Below are 16,173 nucleotides of genomic sequence, written 5' to 3'. Positions count from 1 at the left end.
ATGGATTATATATCTAAATGTAAGGCCAGAAACAATAAAACTCTTAGAGGAAAACATAGGGAGAACACTCAATGACATAAATCACAGCAAGATCCTCTATGACCCACCTCCTAGAGTGATGGAAATAAAAACAAAAATAAACAAGTGGGGCCTAATTAAACTTAAAAGCTTTTGTACAGCAAAGGAAACTATAAACAATGTGAAAAGACAACCTTCAGAATGGGAGAAAATAATGGCAAATGAAACAACTGACAAAGGGTTAATTTTCAAAATATAAAAGCACCAGCTCATACAAGTCAATACCAGAAAAACAAACAACCCAATCAAAAGTGGGGAAAAGGCCTAAACAGACATTTCTGCAAAGAAGACATACAGATAGCTAATAAACACATGAAAAGATCCTCAACAAAAGCTGCTGCTGCTAAGTCGCTTCAGGCAAGAACACTGGAGTGGGTTGCCATTTCCTTCTCCAATGCATGAAAGTGAAAAGTCAAAGCGAAGTCGCTCAGTCGTGTCCGACTCTTAGCGACCCCATGGACTGCAGCCTACTAGGGTCCTCTGTCCATGGGATTTTCCAGGTAAGAGTACTGGAGTGGGTTGCCATTGCCTTCTCTGCAACAAAAGCTAGTTCCTTCTTAATTAAAAAAAAGAAAAATACACTGCTTGTTTGACAGCTTAAGGCTGAAATACAGAGAAAAGACATTTGTCCAAGCATAAGAGGAGATAAGTCCTTGAATAAAACACCAGCACGGGCTTACCTGGTGGCAGTAAAGAATCCGCCTGCAATGCAGGAGCTGCAGGAGACGCGAGTTGGATCCCTGGGTTGGGAAGATCCCTTGGAGGCGGGCATGACAACCCATTCCAGTATTCTTGCCTGGAGAATCCCATAGACAAATGTGCCTGTCAGGCTACAGTCCATAGGGTCACAAAGAGTCAAACATGAGTGAAGCTTCTTAGCATGCACATGCAAGATACCAATACAGAAGTTCTAAACACATACATATGAGACCAAGCAAGAGTTTTAAATGCAAGAGAAGAAGGAACATTCCTTCAGGGAATAAAGAAGGAATAAAGAAGATACAAAGTTAGGTTTTTAGCAGCTCTTGGCAACTTCATAGTCTTTCTCCCTTCTCTGTACAACTAACACAAGATAGATGTGTGGTTGTGCAAATGTACTAATTACATATTTCAGGGAGATATGCTTGTTAAAACTGTGAAAGTAATATGGGCTAATTTTGTGAAAGGACATAATTTGGAAAATTTTATATTAATCAGTCTTTGGTCCGAGCTTCCCAATTCACTATATCTCAAAAAGGCACTCAACCGTTCAACACTGAATAAGTATATATGGGAAATGATGAGAAGGATTGCTCAGTGAATGACTCCAAATGCTCAGAATCCCTAGAAATGAGCTAGCTGGTTGAGGAGTCCTGTTAGTGGAAAAGGCTACATACAATCTTACTTCTCCAGGTCTCAGGGCCTATTTCCTCAGTTTCCCCAGCACTCCACTGGCTTCCCAGGTGGTGCTAATGGTAAAGAATCTGTCTGCCAATGCAGAGGACACAAAAGGGACTCGGGTTCAATTTCTGTGTCGGAAAGATCCCCTGGAGAAGGAAATGACAACCCACTCCAATATCCTTGCCTGGAAAATTCCATGGGCAGAGGAGCCTTATGGGCTCAGTCCATGGGGCCGCAAAGAGTTGGACAAAACTGAGCAACTGGACCACCACCACCACCCACCTCTCCCCAGAATAGCTGGGTCCAAGTTCAAACTGCTTGGTATCTGGTCCTAAATTTTACTCCCATTACCACTCTCCCTCACCTCCAACCCAGACAAGGCCCTTGTTATACTTCTAACAGGGACTGGGGAGGCTTCATAAAAGAATGGTCCTGAGTCATGTCTAGTTCAATCATAATTATACAAATTATATTATATATTATATACACTATATATATGCATATCAGATCAGATGAGATCACTCAGTCGTGTCCAACTCTTTGTGACCCCATGAATCGCAGCACGCCAGGCCTCCCTGTCCATCATCAACTACCGGAGTTCACTGAGACTCACGTCCATCAAGTCAGTGATGCCATCCAGCCATCTCATCCTCTGTCATCCCCTTCTCCTCCTGCCCCCAATCCTTCCCAGCATCAGAGTCTTTTCCAATGAGTCAACTCTTTGCATAAAGTGGCCAAAGTACTGGAGTTTCAGCTTTAGCATCATTCCTTCCAAAGAAACCCCAGGGCTGGTCTCCTTCAGAATGGACTGGTTGGATCTCCTTGCAGTCCAAGGGACTCTCAAGAGTCTTCTCCAACACACAGTTCAAAAGCATCAATCCTTCGGTGCTCAGCCTTCTTCACAGTCCAACTCTCACATCCATACATGACCACAGGAAAAACCATAGCCTTGACTAGACGAACCTTTGTTGACAAAGTAATGTCTCTGCTTTTCAATATGCTACCTAGGTTGGTCATAACTTTCCTTCCAAGGAGTAAGCGTCTTTTAATTTCATGGCTGCAGTTACCATCTGCAGTGATTTTGGAGCCCAGAAAAATAAAGTCTGACATTGTTTCCACTGTTTCCCCATCTATTTCCCATGAAGTGATGGGACCAGATGCCATGATCTTCGTTTTCTGAATGTTGAGCTTTAAGCCAACTTTTTACTCTCCTCTTTCACCTTCATCAAGAGGCTTTTTATTTCCTCTTCACTTTCTGCCATAAGGGTTGTGTCATCTGCATATCTGAGGTTATTGATATTTCTCCCAGCAATCTTGATTCCAGCTTGTGTTTCTTCCAGTCCAGCGTTTCTCATGATGTACTCTGCATATAAGTTAAATAAACAGGGTGACAATATACAGCCTTGATGTACTCCTTTTCCTATTTGGAACCAGTCTATACAGTAATACAATACACTACAATTTATAACAATTTTATAATTATATATAGCCATATTATATCTAATAAGATACATTATCAGATAATATCTGATATCTGATAATATCTATATTTTATATATAGCTGTATATGTTATTAAACTTATATATATATAACTATATATTATTATCAGATAATACCTGTATATCTGATATATACATTATATTATTATTACATATATGATTATAATGATCATATAGTACAAATAATTATACAGTTATATACAATTGTATAATAGAATTCTACATGATTATTATTGCATATGCTAATATTAATAATTTTGCAATATTAGTTGCTATCACTTATAAAGCTCTTACAGTGTTAACACATTCTTCCCATTGCCTGATCCCTATCACCTTTCTCCTAATTATGCTAACTTGCTCTTCAGATCTGGCTCAGCTTGGTCATCAGTTCCTTCAGGAAGCCTCCCTGACACTGTCCTAGCCTGGATTAGATGTCTCTGCTGCCCTCCTAGTTCCCCTTATTTTCTCTTTTGAAATACATATCACACTACACTGCCTGCTGATGTTGATTTCCGTAACAAGAATATGAGCTCCATGAAAGGAGAGAGATCAAATCGCTTTGTGGCTCTTTATACTGCCTGTGCCAACATAGTGTCTGGCACATAGTAGGCATTCAATAAATATTTATTGCTAAGCACTTTATACAACAGAAAAAAGAACTAGTCAGTCCATCATGAGTTAACTCAACTTCCTTTCCTTTGTGGCTATAAAAAGGCAACAGAAGTGAAACTGATTCTCCACTGAAAGAATGCCATGCTGTGTGCAGAAGTTTATAGTGAAAAAGATGGCTTATCACCACCTATGGATCTTGCTCTTTTGCCTACAAACCTGTGAGTTCTGACCCTTGCTGATATCCTCCTAATTTTCTATTAAGTTTTGGAAACTGCCCTTAAGGAGGCTATTGAAATGTCCTTTTGGCCTGCTTTAATAGAAACACCCTGGGTCTCAAAAGGGATCCTCCTGACTGGGAAGAGACTTAAGATCCAAACCTATCTGGTTTTCAGCTTTATAGTTTATATATCTGAATTTTATCTGTACTCAGCCTCTAAACATCTGAGAAAAACTCTTCTGCTCAGAAGCATCAGCTCATGGTAGACCTGCCCAGAAAACCAACAAAGGAATAGATAGTCCAAAACTTTGAAAAACTTAGAAGCAATTTTTTGGGGCTTTAGAATGTGTTATATAAATTTTAACAGAGATATGACTTAATTATTTCTTGCTCCAGCAGATTAGAGTGACGCATGACTATAATTATCATTATAAAAACTTCATCTCTTTAAGTTCCCTTTATTTTCAAAGCACATTCAAAGCTATTACTCTGCTTCTGTCCTCCAAAAACTCTAAAATTAATGGAGAAGAGAGTATTATCCACGTTTTATAAACAAATTAGTTCTCAAAAAAGAAATGGAGAAGTTGAACTAAAAATCCTGTTTTTGTTACGTAAGGCTTAACAGTAAAGTATAATGGTCACATGAATATTGCTTGTTGTTAGTACAAAGGACACTATGTAACATTAACATAGCTTTGGGAGTGTTTTGTCATTGCATATATTATCTCACTGAATCTGAACAATTGCCTTGTTTATGTAAAAAGTATCATTTCTAAAAATACTTGTAGTGTCTCTTATCAGCTTTGGAATGCACTAGCAAATTCCTGGCATGAGTTAGAACACAGAGAATCTAGTGGGTTAGGATTTCTAGAAAAGGTACAATTGGTGCACTGTGGTATCTCTGATTCCCCTGACCGCTTAAAGCTATGGCTCCTTCATGTGAGCTTCCTTGAGATTGTATCCACTGGGCAGGTCAAATTTTTAGAGCCTGTGCTAGTCACCCTAACAGACAAGTAGAAAATGCAAGTAGATGGGGGAAAATATTGGATAGAACCTAAGTGGAAATCTAGGGATGTCCCCAGTCTTTCAAAGAAGGGCTGGACAGGGAAGCATTTGATACCACTTAACTAGCAAAGCATTCACGATTTTTATGTACATACTCTTATGTGATACATACTAAGATCATTGAAATAAGCAAGATAGATGTTCTTAATTTCATTATGCAAAAAAAAAAAAGTAGAATCTAAGACTTGAGTTAAACAATTCACCTAAAATTTCACAGCCTGAAATTGGTAGAGCTGAAAATGAACATTTGTTGTGTTAATCCCAGGGCTATAGTTCTTTCTGCTCCACATTTTTCTGACCTTTCACTCACAGTTTTCAAGTCCCTGATGCTCTTCAAAGGGCTACTGTACACTACATGAGAGGCAGCTCTAAGATACACTTGCCTCATCTACTAAAATGGAAATCAAAGTTATTGAATCAGCTAGCAATGAATCATTCATCCATTAGCTTTAGAACTTTGGGAAAGTTATATAAAATCCACCTGTTGTCAGAAAGGGGAATATTTCCCTCTTCTGCCTCTTGAGTTCTGTGGCTGGACTAATAATAAAACTGACGTAACAACAAAATTTTGTAAAGCAATTATCCTTCAATTAAAAAATAAATTTAAAAAAATGATATGGGATAGACTGCAGGAGAAAATAAACATTTTTTTTCAACTTTTTATTTTATATTGGCGTATAGGTGATTAGGGGCTTCCCTGGAGGCTCGGTGGTAAAAGAGTCAGCCTGACAATGCAGGCGTCACCAGAGACACTGTTTCGATCCCTGAATGGGAAGATCCCCTGGAGTAGGAAATGACAACCCTTTCTTGCCTGGAAAATTCTGTGGACAGAGGAGCCTGGCAGGCTGCAGTCCAGGGGGTTGCAAAGAGTCAGACATGACTGAGCATGTGTGCACGCATGCACACACGCGCACACACACACACAGAGCCAATTAACAATGTTGTGATAGTTTCAGGTGAACAGCAAAGGGACCCAGCCACATGTATACATGTATCCATTCTTCCCCAAACCCCCTTCCCATCCAGGCTGCCCCATAACATCCCTGGGCTATACAGTAGGTCTTCGTTGGCTATCCATTTTAAATACAGCAGTGTGTACATGTCCATCCAAAACTCCCTAACTATCCTGTCCCCTCCATCCTTCTCTCCTGGCAGCCATAAGTTCATTCTCTAAGTTTGTGAGACTGAGTAACAAATTTTAATTTTTGCACACAGAGGTCTCATAGAAATGGAAACTAAGAAGTGGCCAAAACAAACAGCTTTTACTTTTTAGACAAAGAAACAATAAATTTGTGAAGAATCAACAGGACAAAGAAACTCAGGCTTTTGGTGATCAGTTAGTGAAGAGTGTAAACAGACTTGGGGCTTGAAGTGGTAGATTAAAATAACAAGATTTGTTTATATAAGCTTCTTGCCCCCAGATTCCCTGTCTTTGTTGATAAGGATGTCCTTATACCTCCAGATGCTGTGAGGTTTATTTTCTGCTTTCAGGGGGATAGAGAAGAATCAGAGTTTTTCTCTTGCACTGGCTTCTTCTCAATCAACTTTTATTCAAAATAATCAATATGGAAAGTCTCCTGGTGGCCAAGTGGTTATGATTCTGGGCTTTCACTGCTGTGGCCTAGGTTCAATCTCTGGTCTGAGAACAGATTCCCACAAATGATGCTGACAAAAAAAAAAAAAAAAAAAAATCATATGTCATAGTGGCATATTTGGGGGCAATCCATCCTGGGCTGGGTTGGGTTCAGCCAACCCAACACTGTTATTTAGACTTCAAAATGGGAGAACTCTTAGTACAATAAGATTTTTGAGAATCAAAGTGATAACCCAGGTATGACAGTTGGCACAGTATTTGAATATAGTAGGTGCTTACCAAATACTAGCTAATGCTGTTGTTTTTCACACCTGCTTTTCATATGGTATTAGGAAAGAGCCAGGGCTTTCTTACACAGAGATCTTGGCCAAGATTCCTCTGTTTAGGATGATCCAAGGAACATGAGCCGGTGAAAAGATGGTATGAATTTGAACTTAGGTGTGGGCTTTTGAAGTTCCCAAAGAGAAAACCAGGGATGAAATATTCCCTTTGTCAAGGACCCATTAATGAGAGGTGGGAGTTTGTTTTTATAGCAGAAAAACCAGCAGTACTTTCATGTACCATTTGGCTTTGTTGAATGGATATGTTTGCCTCTTAAAGATTATTCTACCAACATTTCCTGAGTGCAAAAGTGTACCCCATATCTCTCTTGCTGCTATTCCTGACAAAGATGGTCCCTGATATTTAGCATTGAGCTTAGATGTCAACACTGACTGTACTTACTTCCCTGGAATGAATTCTGAACAATTTAAGCAGCTGAGATGCAATGGGAAAAGGGAATTAAAAAATCCCCTTTTCCGCTGGAAAGCACTGAAATAAGAGGAGTCTGAGTGTGCAAGCTCATGACCATTCCATGTTGGAAAAGTTTTCTTGAAGAGCCAAGACTCACAGTCTTATGTTTGTGATCTCAGCTTCCTCATCATGACCTGTGAATACTGTGACTCTGACTGTCCTTCCAAGTATTCTACTAGCCGCCAACCATTTGGGATAAAAAACAAGAGCCCACTGCTTTTGCTCCATACTCACTTCCTTCTACATATTCTCTCTCACACTCCTTTAATTCTTCCTTTTCTCCATACCTTTCTTGTTTCTCTTTCTTCAATCCCTCCCCTTGCCGCCTTCTCCTCTCTTATCAACGATAGTAATAATTAACCACTTATGGATCAGTCACTACATATCTGTCATTACTCTAAGTAGTCTGCATATGTTATTTTGTCTAATCCTCATAACACCCTTTGAGATGGGTACTATTAATATTACAGAAGAAAACAGAGGTCATTTAGCCAAAAAGTGGAGGAAGTAGGATTTGAACTCCTGTCTACAGACTTAACCACTGAGTCAGTGATGCCTTCACCACTTTGATGCTGAAATAGAATAGTATATTATCTCTGAGGCTGATGGTTATCACACTTTGGGATTTATCATGAGTGGTGATTATTCAATAGAGACTGGGCCTATCTGTACCCACCTACAGAGGAGGTTGGAGGCTGGTGGGCAGGCCTTTGCCAGTAACAGAAGTTTAGGCAGGCCAGCAAGGTAGAATATCCAAAGAAATAACCATCTCGAGACGTGGATCAAGTACCATTCACATGAGCATGGTTATAGAATGATTTGAATTTGCTTTTTCAAAACAAGCAAAGATCCAGTGTCAACAAGATCTCGATGTTCTGCTGAATGTAGAGCACAGTCATGAGGCACTCCAGCAGCTGACACAAGAAGTAGGGGAGAGAGTTGGAGATAAGATTTCACGCCTGGAGAAGAGTCCTGGCAAGTGTCAATTTGCCATTAGTTCAAAGTCCTATTAGAGAGGGGCCTTCAGCTTCCCTCATAGCTTAGTTTGTAAAGATTCCACCTGCAATGCAGGAGACCCCAGTTTGAGTCCTGGATCAGGAAGCTCCACTGGAGAAGGGATAGGCTACCCACTCCAGTATTCTTGGGCTTCCCTGGTGGCTCAGCTGGTAAAGAATCCATCTGCAATGTGGGAGACCTGGGTTTGATCCCTGGGTTGAGAAGACCCCCTGGAGAAGGGAAAGGCTACCCACTCCAGTATTCTGGCCTGGAGAATTCCATGGACAGTATAGTTCACGGGGTTGCAAAGAGTCGGACACAACTGAGTGACTTTCACTTTCAAGATAAAGACAAAGCCTCTGTTGTAGAAAGAGATTTGAGCAGACTATTGCCATAGACCTTCCAGAAGGGCTTAAAAACAAAAGCCCAATCACAGAAATGGAAGAATATGTTATGTATGGAGAAAAGTAGATATCAGGACATTAGCTTTAAATTCCAGTCTCCAAGAGATGCTTGAGGCTGCATCCTTGTAACAACGTGAGACTCCAGTAGAGGGGGTAGTGACCCCCTCATCAACCCAATATGCCAGAGCAGCCCTGGAGATCAGTGTGTGACCCCAGAGCAGCCAGAGTGCTTCCACAACAGGAGCCCAAAGGTCAATGCCAGGTCACTTGGGCTACTCGAATAATTCCCAAATCAGACTTTTGTTCTCTTGAACTTAAGAGAAGGATGAATCTGTAAGTTTGGGGGTAACTAGACTCAGCTATGTGGAAGTTAGAAAAGAAAGAGGTCTGAGCAGTCAGTTGGGTGACTGATGTTAGTGGAGGTACATACCCACTACACCTTTTCCTTCACTATACTCCATTTTTTATTATATGCTTAGAGTGCTGTTGTTATCGTTCAGTCACTAAGTTGTGTCTGACTCTGTGATCCCAAGGACTGCCGCACACCAGGCTTCCCTGTCCTTCACTGTCTCCCAGAGTTTGCTCAGATTCATGTCCATAGAGTGCTGAGTAATGATAAAATGATGAGTGACAGGATCTCATCTTTGAGAATCTATGTGCGTGTGTGTGTGTGTATTTATTTTGCAGAAGAGGATTCATGTCACCCTAAATCTCAATAAAGATTATATAAAGTAAAGAAAAAAACAAGCCAGCAGAAAATAGTATACTATTGGAAGGACTGACGTTGAAGCTGAAACTCCAATACTTTGGCCACCTGATGCAAAGAGCTAACTCATTGGAAAAGACCATGATGCTGGGAAGGATTGAGGGCAGGAGGAGAAGGGGACAACAGAGAATGAGGTGGTTGGATGGCATCATCGACTAGATGGACATGGGTTTGGGTGGACTCCAGGAGTTGGTGATGGACAGGGAGGCCTGGCGTGCTGCAGTTCATGGGATCCCAAAGAGTCAGACATGACTGAGAGACTGAACTGAACTGAACTGTATGGAGGTGGTAGGTTCCTTGTTTTAAAACCCTCATAAGCAAGGAATTTCCATTTTCATGGAGAAAGACACAAAGCTCCTTGTAGCTAACCCTTTGCTTCCTCTTTGTCCTTCTTTCCCTGCACTCAGAATAACCAGTTACAACCATCTCTCTTCTGGGTGCTGCTGCCTCTGGTAACTCTTTTCCAGACCTGCCATACTCAGGGAAGCAGTGGATGGGAGGAGACAAGGCAAAAGTTAGCTATGACTGAAGAAATATCAAGAAATGCTGATTTGAAGGGTCCTAAAGAAGCAAGGGGGGTTGGGTAGCTATTAAGCAACAATACACCCTTCCTTATTTCCACTCATATGAAAACCTTCATGCTGGCCTTTTGTAACATCTCCATAATACTCCAGTTCTCCTTTTTTCCATAAGAGTTGTCTGGGGGTATTATTTTAATCTCTGCAACAATGTTTTCTTATTTTACATAACAAGCACTTATGGTGCCTAGTATATGCCAAGTACTTTTCTAATAGGTTTACAAATAATAACTCATTTAATATAACACTTCTATGAAGTGCTCCTGTTAGTCTATTTAGAAGCTGATAAAACCAAGGCACAGAGAGGTTAACTTTCCCAAGGCCTCATGGCTAGAACCTGGCAGGAGCAGGATTCAAGCTCAGGCAGTCTGGCTTTTCATTACTAAGTCATAGTGTCTGACACAGGGGCAGAAAGAGGGTGCCCCTCAGGGCAACTCTCCCTTTGGGGTCTCTAGTTTCTTCTCTATTGCTGTATATACCTGAGAGCGGTGTTATGTCATCTAATTTTCATACTTCCTCAAAAGTAGTAGAGAAATTTTATTTCATTTACCAATAGAATCCTGTGGTTTAGCAGGTAATTGGCTTAGTCATGGTCATTTAGCTAATTGGCAATAGAACCTTGGCTCAGTCTTGTTTATTGATCTTTTACTCACCATGCTATGATTCCCTAGCCTGTGGACATATGCAAATTTTTGTTAACAATATGAGAATATTGGAGTGGAAAGAATTTACTGTTAGCCAACTGCTCTTTCTTATTAATCAGTTTATACTCTGAACCTTCCTTACCAAGAGCCAGAGACATGTAGAGTTATTTCTTGTCCTCACTGTTTCTCTTACTCTAAGTTTTCTATCTTGCTTTTTATTGCTAGAAAAAGGGAAAGTGAGTCAGTTGCCAAAAAAGTATTTATTCTTTTAACAAATATTTAATAATCATCCACTAATTGTAAGGGAAGTACTAGTGACCAAAACAGAAAAAGACTGCATGGCCATTATATTCTCATGGGGGTGAAAGGTGGGGAAGACAATAAGTAAATATGCACATGCAATGCTTTAGTAGTCATAACTGCTGTGAAGAAAAATAAATAAGGCAAGGCAATAGAGAGTGATGGGAAAGAGACGGCTACTTAAACATGGTGAGGCTTTCTCTGAAGATATGACATTGGAACAGAGTTTCACAGTGAAGGAGTGCTGGAAAGGGTGTTGTAAAAAAAGGACTGCTACTGCTGCTAAGTCACTTCAGTCGTGTCCGACTCTGTGCGATCCCATAGACGGCAGCCCACCAGGATCTCCGGTCCCTGGGATTCTCCAGGCAAGAACACTGGAGTGGGTTGCCATTTCCTTCTCCAATGCATGAAAGTGAAAAGTGAAAATGAAGTCGCTCAGTCGTGTCCGACTCTTAGCAACCCCATGGACTGCAGCCTACCAGGCAGCAAGTATTTAATAGAAAAGGTTCTAAGGTGTTCTTAGCCAGTTTGAAGAATGAGAAAGTCAGTGTGGTTAGAGTGTGCAGTGGAGAGAAGGATATGAGATCAGGTGGGAGGAGATAGGATCTAAGAGACTAGGGAGGAGTCCCTTGAAACCCCAAATGTACACTGTCTTTGTTTTTAATAGACTCTCTTACTCCTTGGATGGAAAGTTATGACCAACCTAGATAGCATATTGAAAAGCAGAGATATTACTTTGCCAACAAAGTTCTGTCTAGTCAAGGCTATGGTTTTTCCAATGGTCATGTATGGATGTGAGAGTTGGACTGTGAAGAAAGCTGAGCGCCAAAGAATTGATGCTTTTGAACTGTGGTGTTGGAGAAGACTCTTGAGAGTCCCTTGGACTGCAAGGAGATCCAACCAGTCCATCCTAAAGGAGATCAGTCCTGGGTGTTCATTGGAAGGACTGATGCTGAAGCTGAAACTCCAATACTTTGGCCACCTCATGTGAAGAGTTGACTCATTGGAAAAGACCCTGATGCTGGGAGGGATTGGGGGCAGGAGGAGAAGGGGACAACAGAGGATGAGATGGCTGGATGGCATCACCGACTTGATGGATATGAGTTTGGGTGAACTCTGGGAGTTGGTGATGAACAGGGAGGCCTGGCATGCTGTGATTCATGGGGTTGCAAAGAGTCAGACATGACTGAGGGACTGAACTGAACTGAACTGAAGGAGAACTATGAAGTTTAGGTCTAAATGCCCTCTCTGTTGCCATCAGTAATTGTTATTTTGTAATCTCTTTGGGTTTTACCCAACTTCTAGTAAATTTACTTCTCAGTAAATTTCCCTTACTCAGGTCTGAAGAATTTCCCTCTGGCCAGTTAACCTCCTCCTACCCCATCAATATTTCTAACCCAGATAAAGTTTCTAAGTCTTTATTTTTTCCAAACACATTTCTTATTCTCATATTCTCTATTTCCTTCTTTCAATCAGTGGTTTTGGGCAGCTACTTTATCATGAAATGTATATTTGTAAAGTTCACCCATTCACATGGGTTCATCCAGGGAAACAGGAGTTATCATCTAAAACACAAAAGATATATAAGGCTGAGAAAGATGTCCAGCTTCCCTTCCAGGAGGGGAAACCCAGCTCCAGTGAATAGACTGTCCATGGTGTTCTCTGTTCAAGCTGGGGTCATCCTGACCCTCCGGTTACCTCTTCACCATAGCTATCTAGAGGTCATGGGGAACCAATTTTTCCATCCAAGCCCACATCACGGAGTTCAAGCCTTTTCTTGCCTTTGCTTCTCTTCTAGAAGTATTGCCTTTCTCCCACCCTATCCTGCTGTGGTCTGGCTATGAGAATCAGGAAATCACACTCATTCAGTTCAGTCATTCAGTCACGTCTGACTCTTTGCAACCCAATGGACTGCAGCATGCCAGGCTTCCCTGTCCATCACCAACTCCTGGAGTTTGTTCAGACTTATGTCCATCAAGTCAGTGATGCCATCCAACCATCTTATCTTCTGTTGTCCCCTTCTCCTCCTGCCTTCACAATCTTTCCCAGCATCAGAGTCTTTTCCAAAGAGTCAGTTTGCATCAGGTGGCCAAAGTATTGGAGTTTCAGCTTCAGCATCAGTCCTTCCAATGAATATTCAGGACTGATTTCCTTTAGGACTGATGGGTTGGATTCCCTTGCAGTCCAAGGGACTCTCAAGAGTCTTCTCCAGCACCGCAGTTCAAAAGCATCAATTCTTTGGTGCTCAGCTTTCTTTATAGTCCAGCTCTCACATCACGTACATAGCTTTGACTTACATGGACCTTAGTTGGCAAAGTAATGTCTCTGTTTTTTAATATGCTGTCTAGGTTGGTCATAGCTTTTCTTCCAAGGAGCAAGCATCTTTTAATTTTACGGCTGCAGTCACCATCTGCAGTGATTTTGGAGCCCAAGAAAATATAGTATCTCACTGTTTCCATTGTTTCCCCATCTATTTGCCATGAAGTGATGGGACCAGATGCAATGATCTTAGTTTTTTGAATGTAGAGTGTTAAGCCACATTTTTCACTCTCCTCTTTCACTTTCATCAAAAGGCTCTTTAGTTCTTTGCTTTCTTCACACTCATTATGAGATATTATAAATACGAGTCATCTCTTTTTCACTGGGCCCCAAGCCTGTTCACGAGTCCCTTCATCCCCTCAGTCAAACTGTTAACTTCCTGGCGGTGTTCCCTAGAGCAGCATTTCCTCAAAAATTTTACATTCATCAAAATAATGATAGCAACTATCATTTTTATGTGCCAGGAATTTGTGCTTAGTGTTCTTTCTTCATAATTGCATTTAATAATTACCTATATTTTAAAGGTAAGGAACCTAAGAATCAGAGAATTTCAATAGTTTCCCACCAAATAACATATCTAGGCTCAAATATCCCTAGATTCAAGACCTGTGCCCCTAACTTTACACTTCTTAAGTAGTCCCTCTCCTGCCTCCTCTTGCTTCCCACATTACTGAAGATATGAAGGCCATCAAGCATGACTCAGTTCAGTTCAGTCGCTCAGTCGTGTCCGACTCTTTGCGACCCCATGAATCGCAGCACGCCAGGCCTCCCTATCCATCACCATCTCCCGGAGTTCACTCAAATTCACGTCCATCAAGTCGGTAATGCCATCCAGCCATCTCATCCTCTGTTGTCCCCTTCTCCTCCTGCCCTCAATCCCTCCCAGCATCAGAGTCTTTTCCAATGAGTCAACTCTTCGCATGAGGTGGCCAAAGTACTGGAGTTTCAGCTTTAGCATGAGTCCTTCCAAAGAACACCCAGGACTGATCTCCTTTAGAATGGACTGGTTGGATGTCCTTGCAGTCCCAGGTGACTAGTTAGCATTTTATCTTCTCTGTTCCAAAATGTCCACTACATATTAAGCAACACCTATGTGTCCTCCCAACAATGTCATGAGGTAGGTATTACTATATCCTATCTTGTAGCTAAGTAAGATAAGGGCCTCAGTAACTATCAGGAATTGAACACAGGCCCATTGGACTCAAACTGTGCGCTTCTTCCATCTTGCCAAGCAAACTTTCTCCTATCCTCACTCCCAACAAGACCTCAAAATATCAATATCCTTTCACACATCCTTTCCTTTTTTCCTTCCACTTCAGATGAAGGCATGACCCTCCTCTGACTGAAAACATATACCTTTCTCTGCACACCATTTCCCTTCCATTTTTTGTTCCACACAAGTCTTAGTGGCCTGTGTATACTTCACTGTGCTTGGTGCTTGGGATTTTAAGACAAGATCCCAGGATTCAAGTGGCTCAGTGTCCAGAAACAGACATGTGGGCTCATGACTACCACCCAGAGTGGCAAGTCCTATGAGAGAGAAACAAAGAACTCCATGCGTAGGGACATCCATCCCAGATCAGGGACATCTCTATTTTCTTTTTCTCCATACCACACTTCCCCCTTCAGTATCATCTATTTTAAAATAAAATAAAATAAATTGGTTTTGTTTGGCTCTCTAGCTAGCTATTTGTTATATTTTATAACCTTTCTTTCACTATGAAGCTTCTCCACTTCTTTACCACTTTTTCTATCCTCAATCCACTACACTCTGGCCTTCATTTGAATCATCCTAACTTGAACTACATTCTCAAAGGCCATCAGTAACCTCCTAATGGACAAATCTAGGGGTCATTTTCAGCCTTTAACTCACTTGAAGACTCTGGATCACTAGACGTCAGTGACAGTTACCTTCTTGAGATTCTTTCTCCTCCTGGGTTTCATGATTTTGTCTGCTATTGGTGCCTCTCTTGCCACTGTATCGCTTGATCTATTCAGTTTCTTTTGATAATGCCTCTTCTGTAACTGTAAGCACTTATCACAAGGTTCAGCCTTGGACTTCAGCCTACTCTTCCTGAGTGACCCTCTCCTTCAATCACCTCCTCTCCATAGATGATTCCTAAACCACTTGGATTTCAGTTTGATGGCAAGTGACAGAGACTCAAAAATAAGAATTCCTTAAAGAAGAAAGAAATTTATTTCTTGTTAGTGTAAAATGACTGGAGTTGGCAGTTCAGTTGGTAGAATAGTTCACAAGGTCATCAGGGATCCACACTTTTTGAGTCTTCCTGCTCCATGATTCTCAGTACTTGGCTTCCTCTTCTTGATCCAAAATGTCCAAGATCCACTGTCATGGCATTCCAGCCTATAACAAGCAAGGAAGAGATGAAGAAAGCAAACGCCGTCTTCTTAACGACATAAAAGTCAATACAATACTTGCACTTTCGTCCCATGGACCTGAACTTAGTCACATGACCAAACTGAGATTGCAGAAAGTTGGGCGATATAATCTTTATTCGCCCTAATATTTATTAGCAAGGTGACCATACACCTTGCTAAAAATGAGGGATTATATTACTAAGAATGAAGTAGAAAACAAATATTGGAAAACAACCAGCAGATTCTGCCACAGCCCCCAAACAATACTTTGAATACATTTGTACTTTTCTTATCTTCCACTCCTCTAACTTCTTATTTAGTGGTGCACCATCATCTCACGTTCAGTGTTTCTGACATTAAACTTGTCTTCTCCTTTTGACTTCTTCCAAGCATAAACTTAATCAAATTCCAGTAGCTATTAGTTTTCCACTCTCATGAACTAGACACCCAATATACTGTTGAATTTTATGACATGCCTCTTCATTCCTTGCCTTTCTTTGTCCTATCTCTCAAATTTATCCCTTCCTTTCCATTCCCATTACCCCTCGA

The 16,173-nt window shown here is 41.0% G+C and overlaps 1 protein-coding gene across 3 annotated transcripts in view; it reads left to right on the top strand.

Moving 5' to 3' along the window:
* The first annotated feature begins 3,622 nt into the window (after nt 1-3,622).
* Nucleotides 3,623-16,173, top strand: part of CD84 (CD84 molecule) — a 48,421-nt gene continuing 35,870 nt past the window's right edge. For 2 of the 3 annotated variants that reach the window (XM_070366090.1, XM_005903896.3), the window contains exon 1: nt 3,656-3,788. In XM_070366090.1, the coding sequence (XP_070222191.1) occupies nt 3,707-3,788 (82 nt within the window). In that variant the 5' untranslated portion in view covers nt 3,656-3,706. Of the gene's footprint in view, nt 3,789-16,173 lie in introns of all 3 variants that reach the window. The other variant, XM_070366095.1, reaches the window with a different exon arrangement.

This window comes from Bos mutus, chromosome 3 (assembly GCF_027580195.1).
Source record: "Bos mutus isolate GX-2022 chromosome 3, NWIPB_WYAK_1.1, whole genome shotgun sequence".
Taxonomy (NCBI): Eukaryota; Metazoa; Chordata; class Mammalia; order Artiodactyla; family Bovidae; genus Bos; species Bos mutus.
Note: the sequence above shows the minus strand (reverse complement) of the source record. Positions and strands in the feature narration are given on the sequence as shown.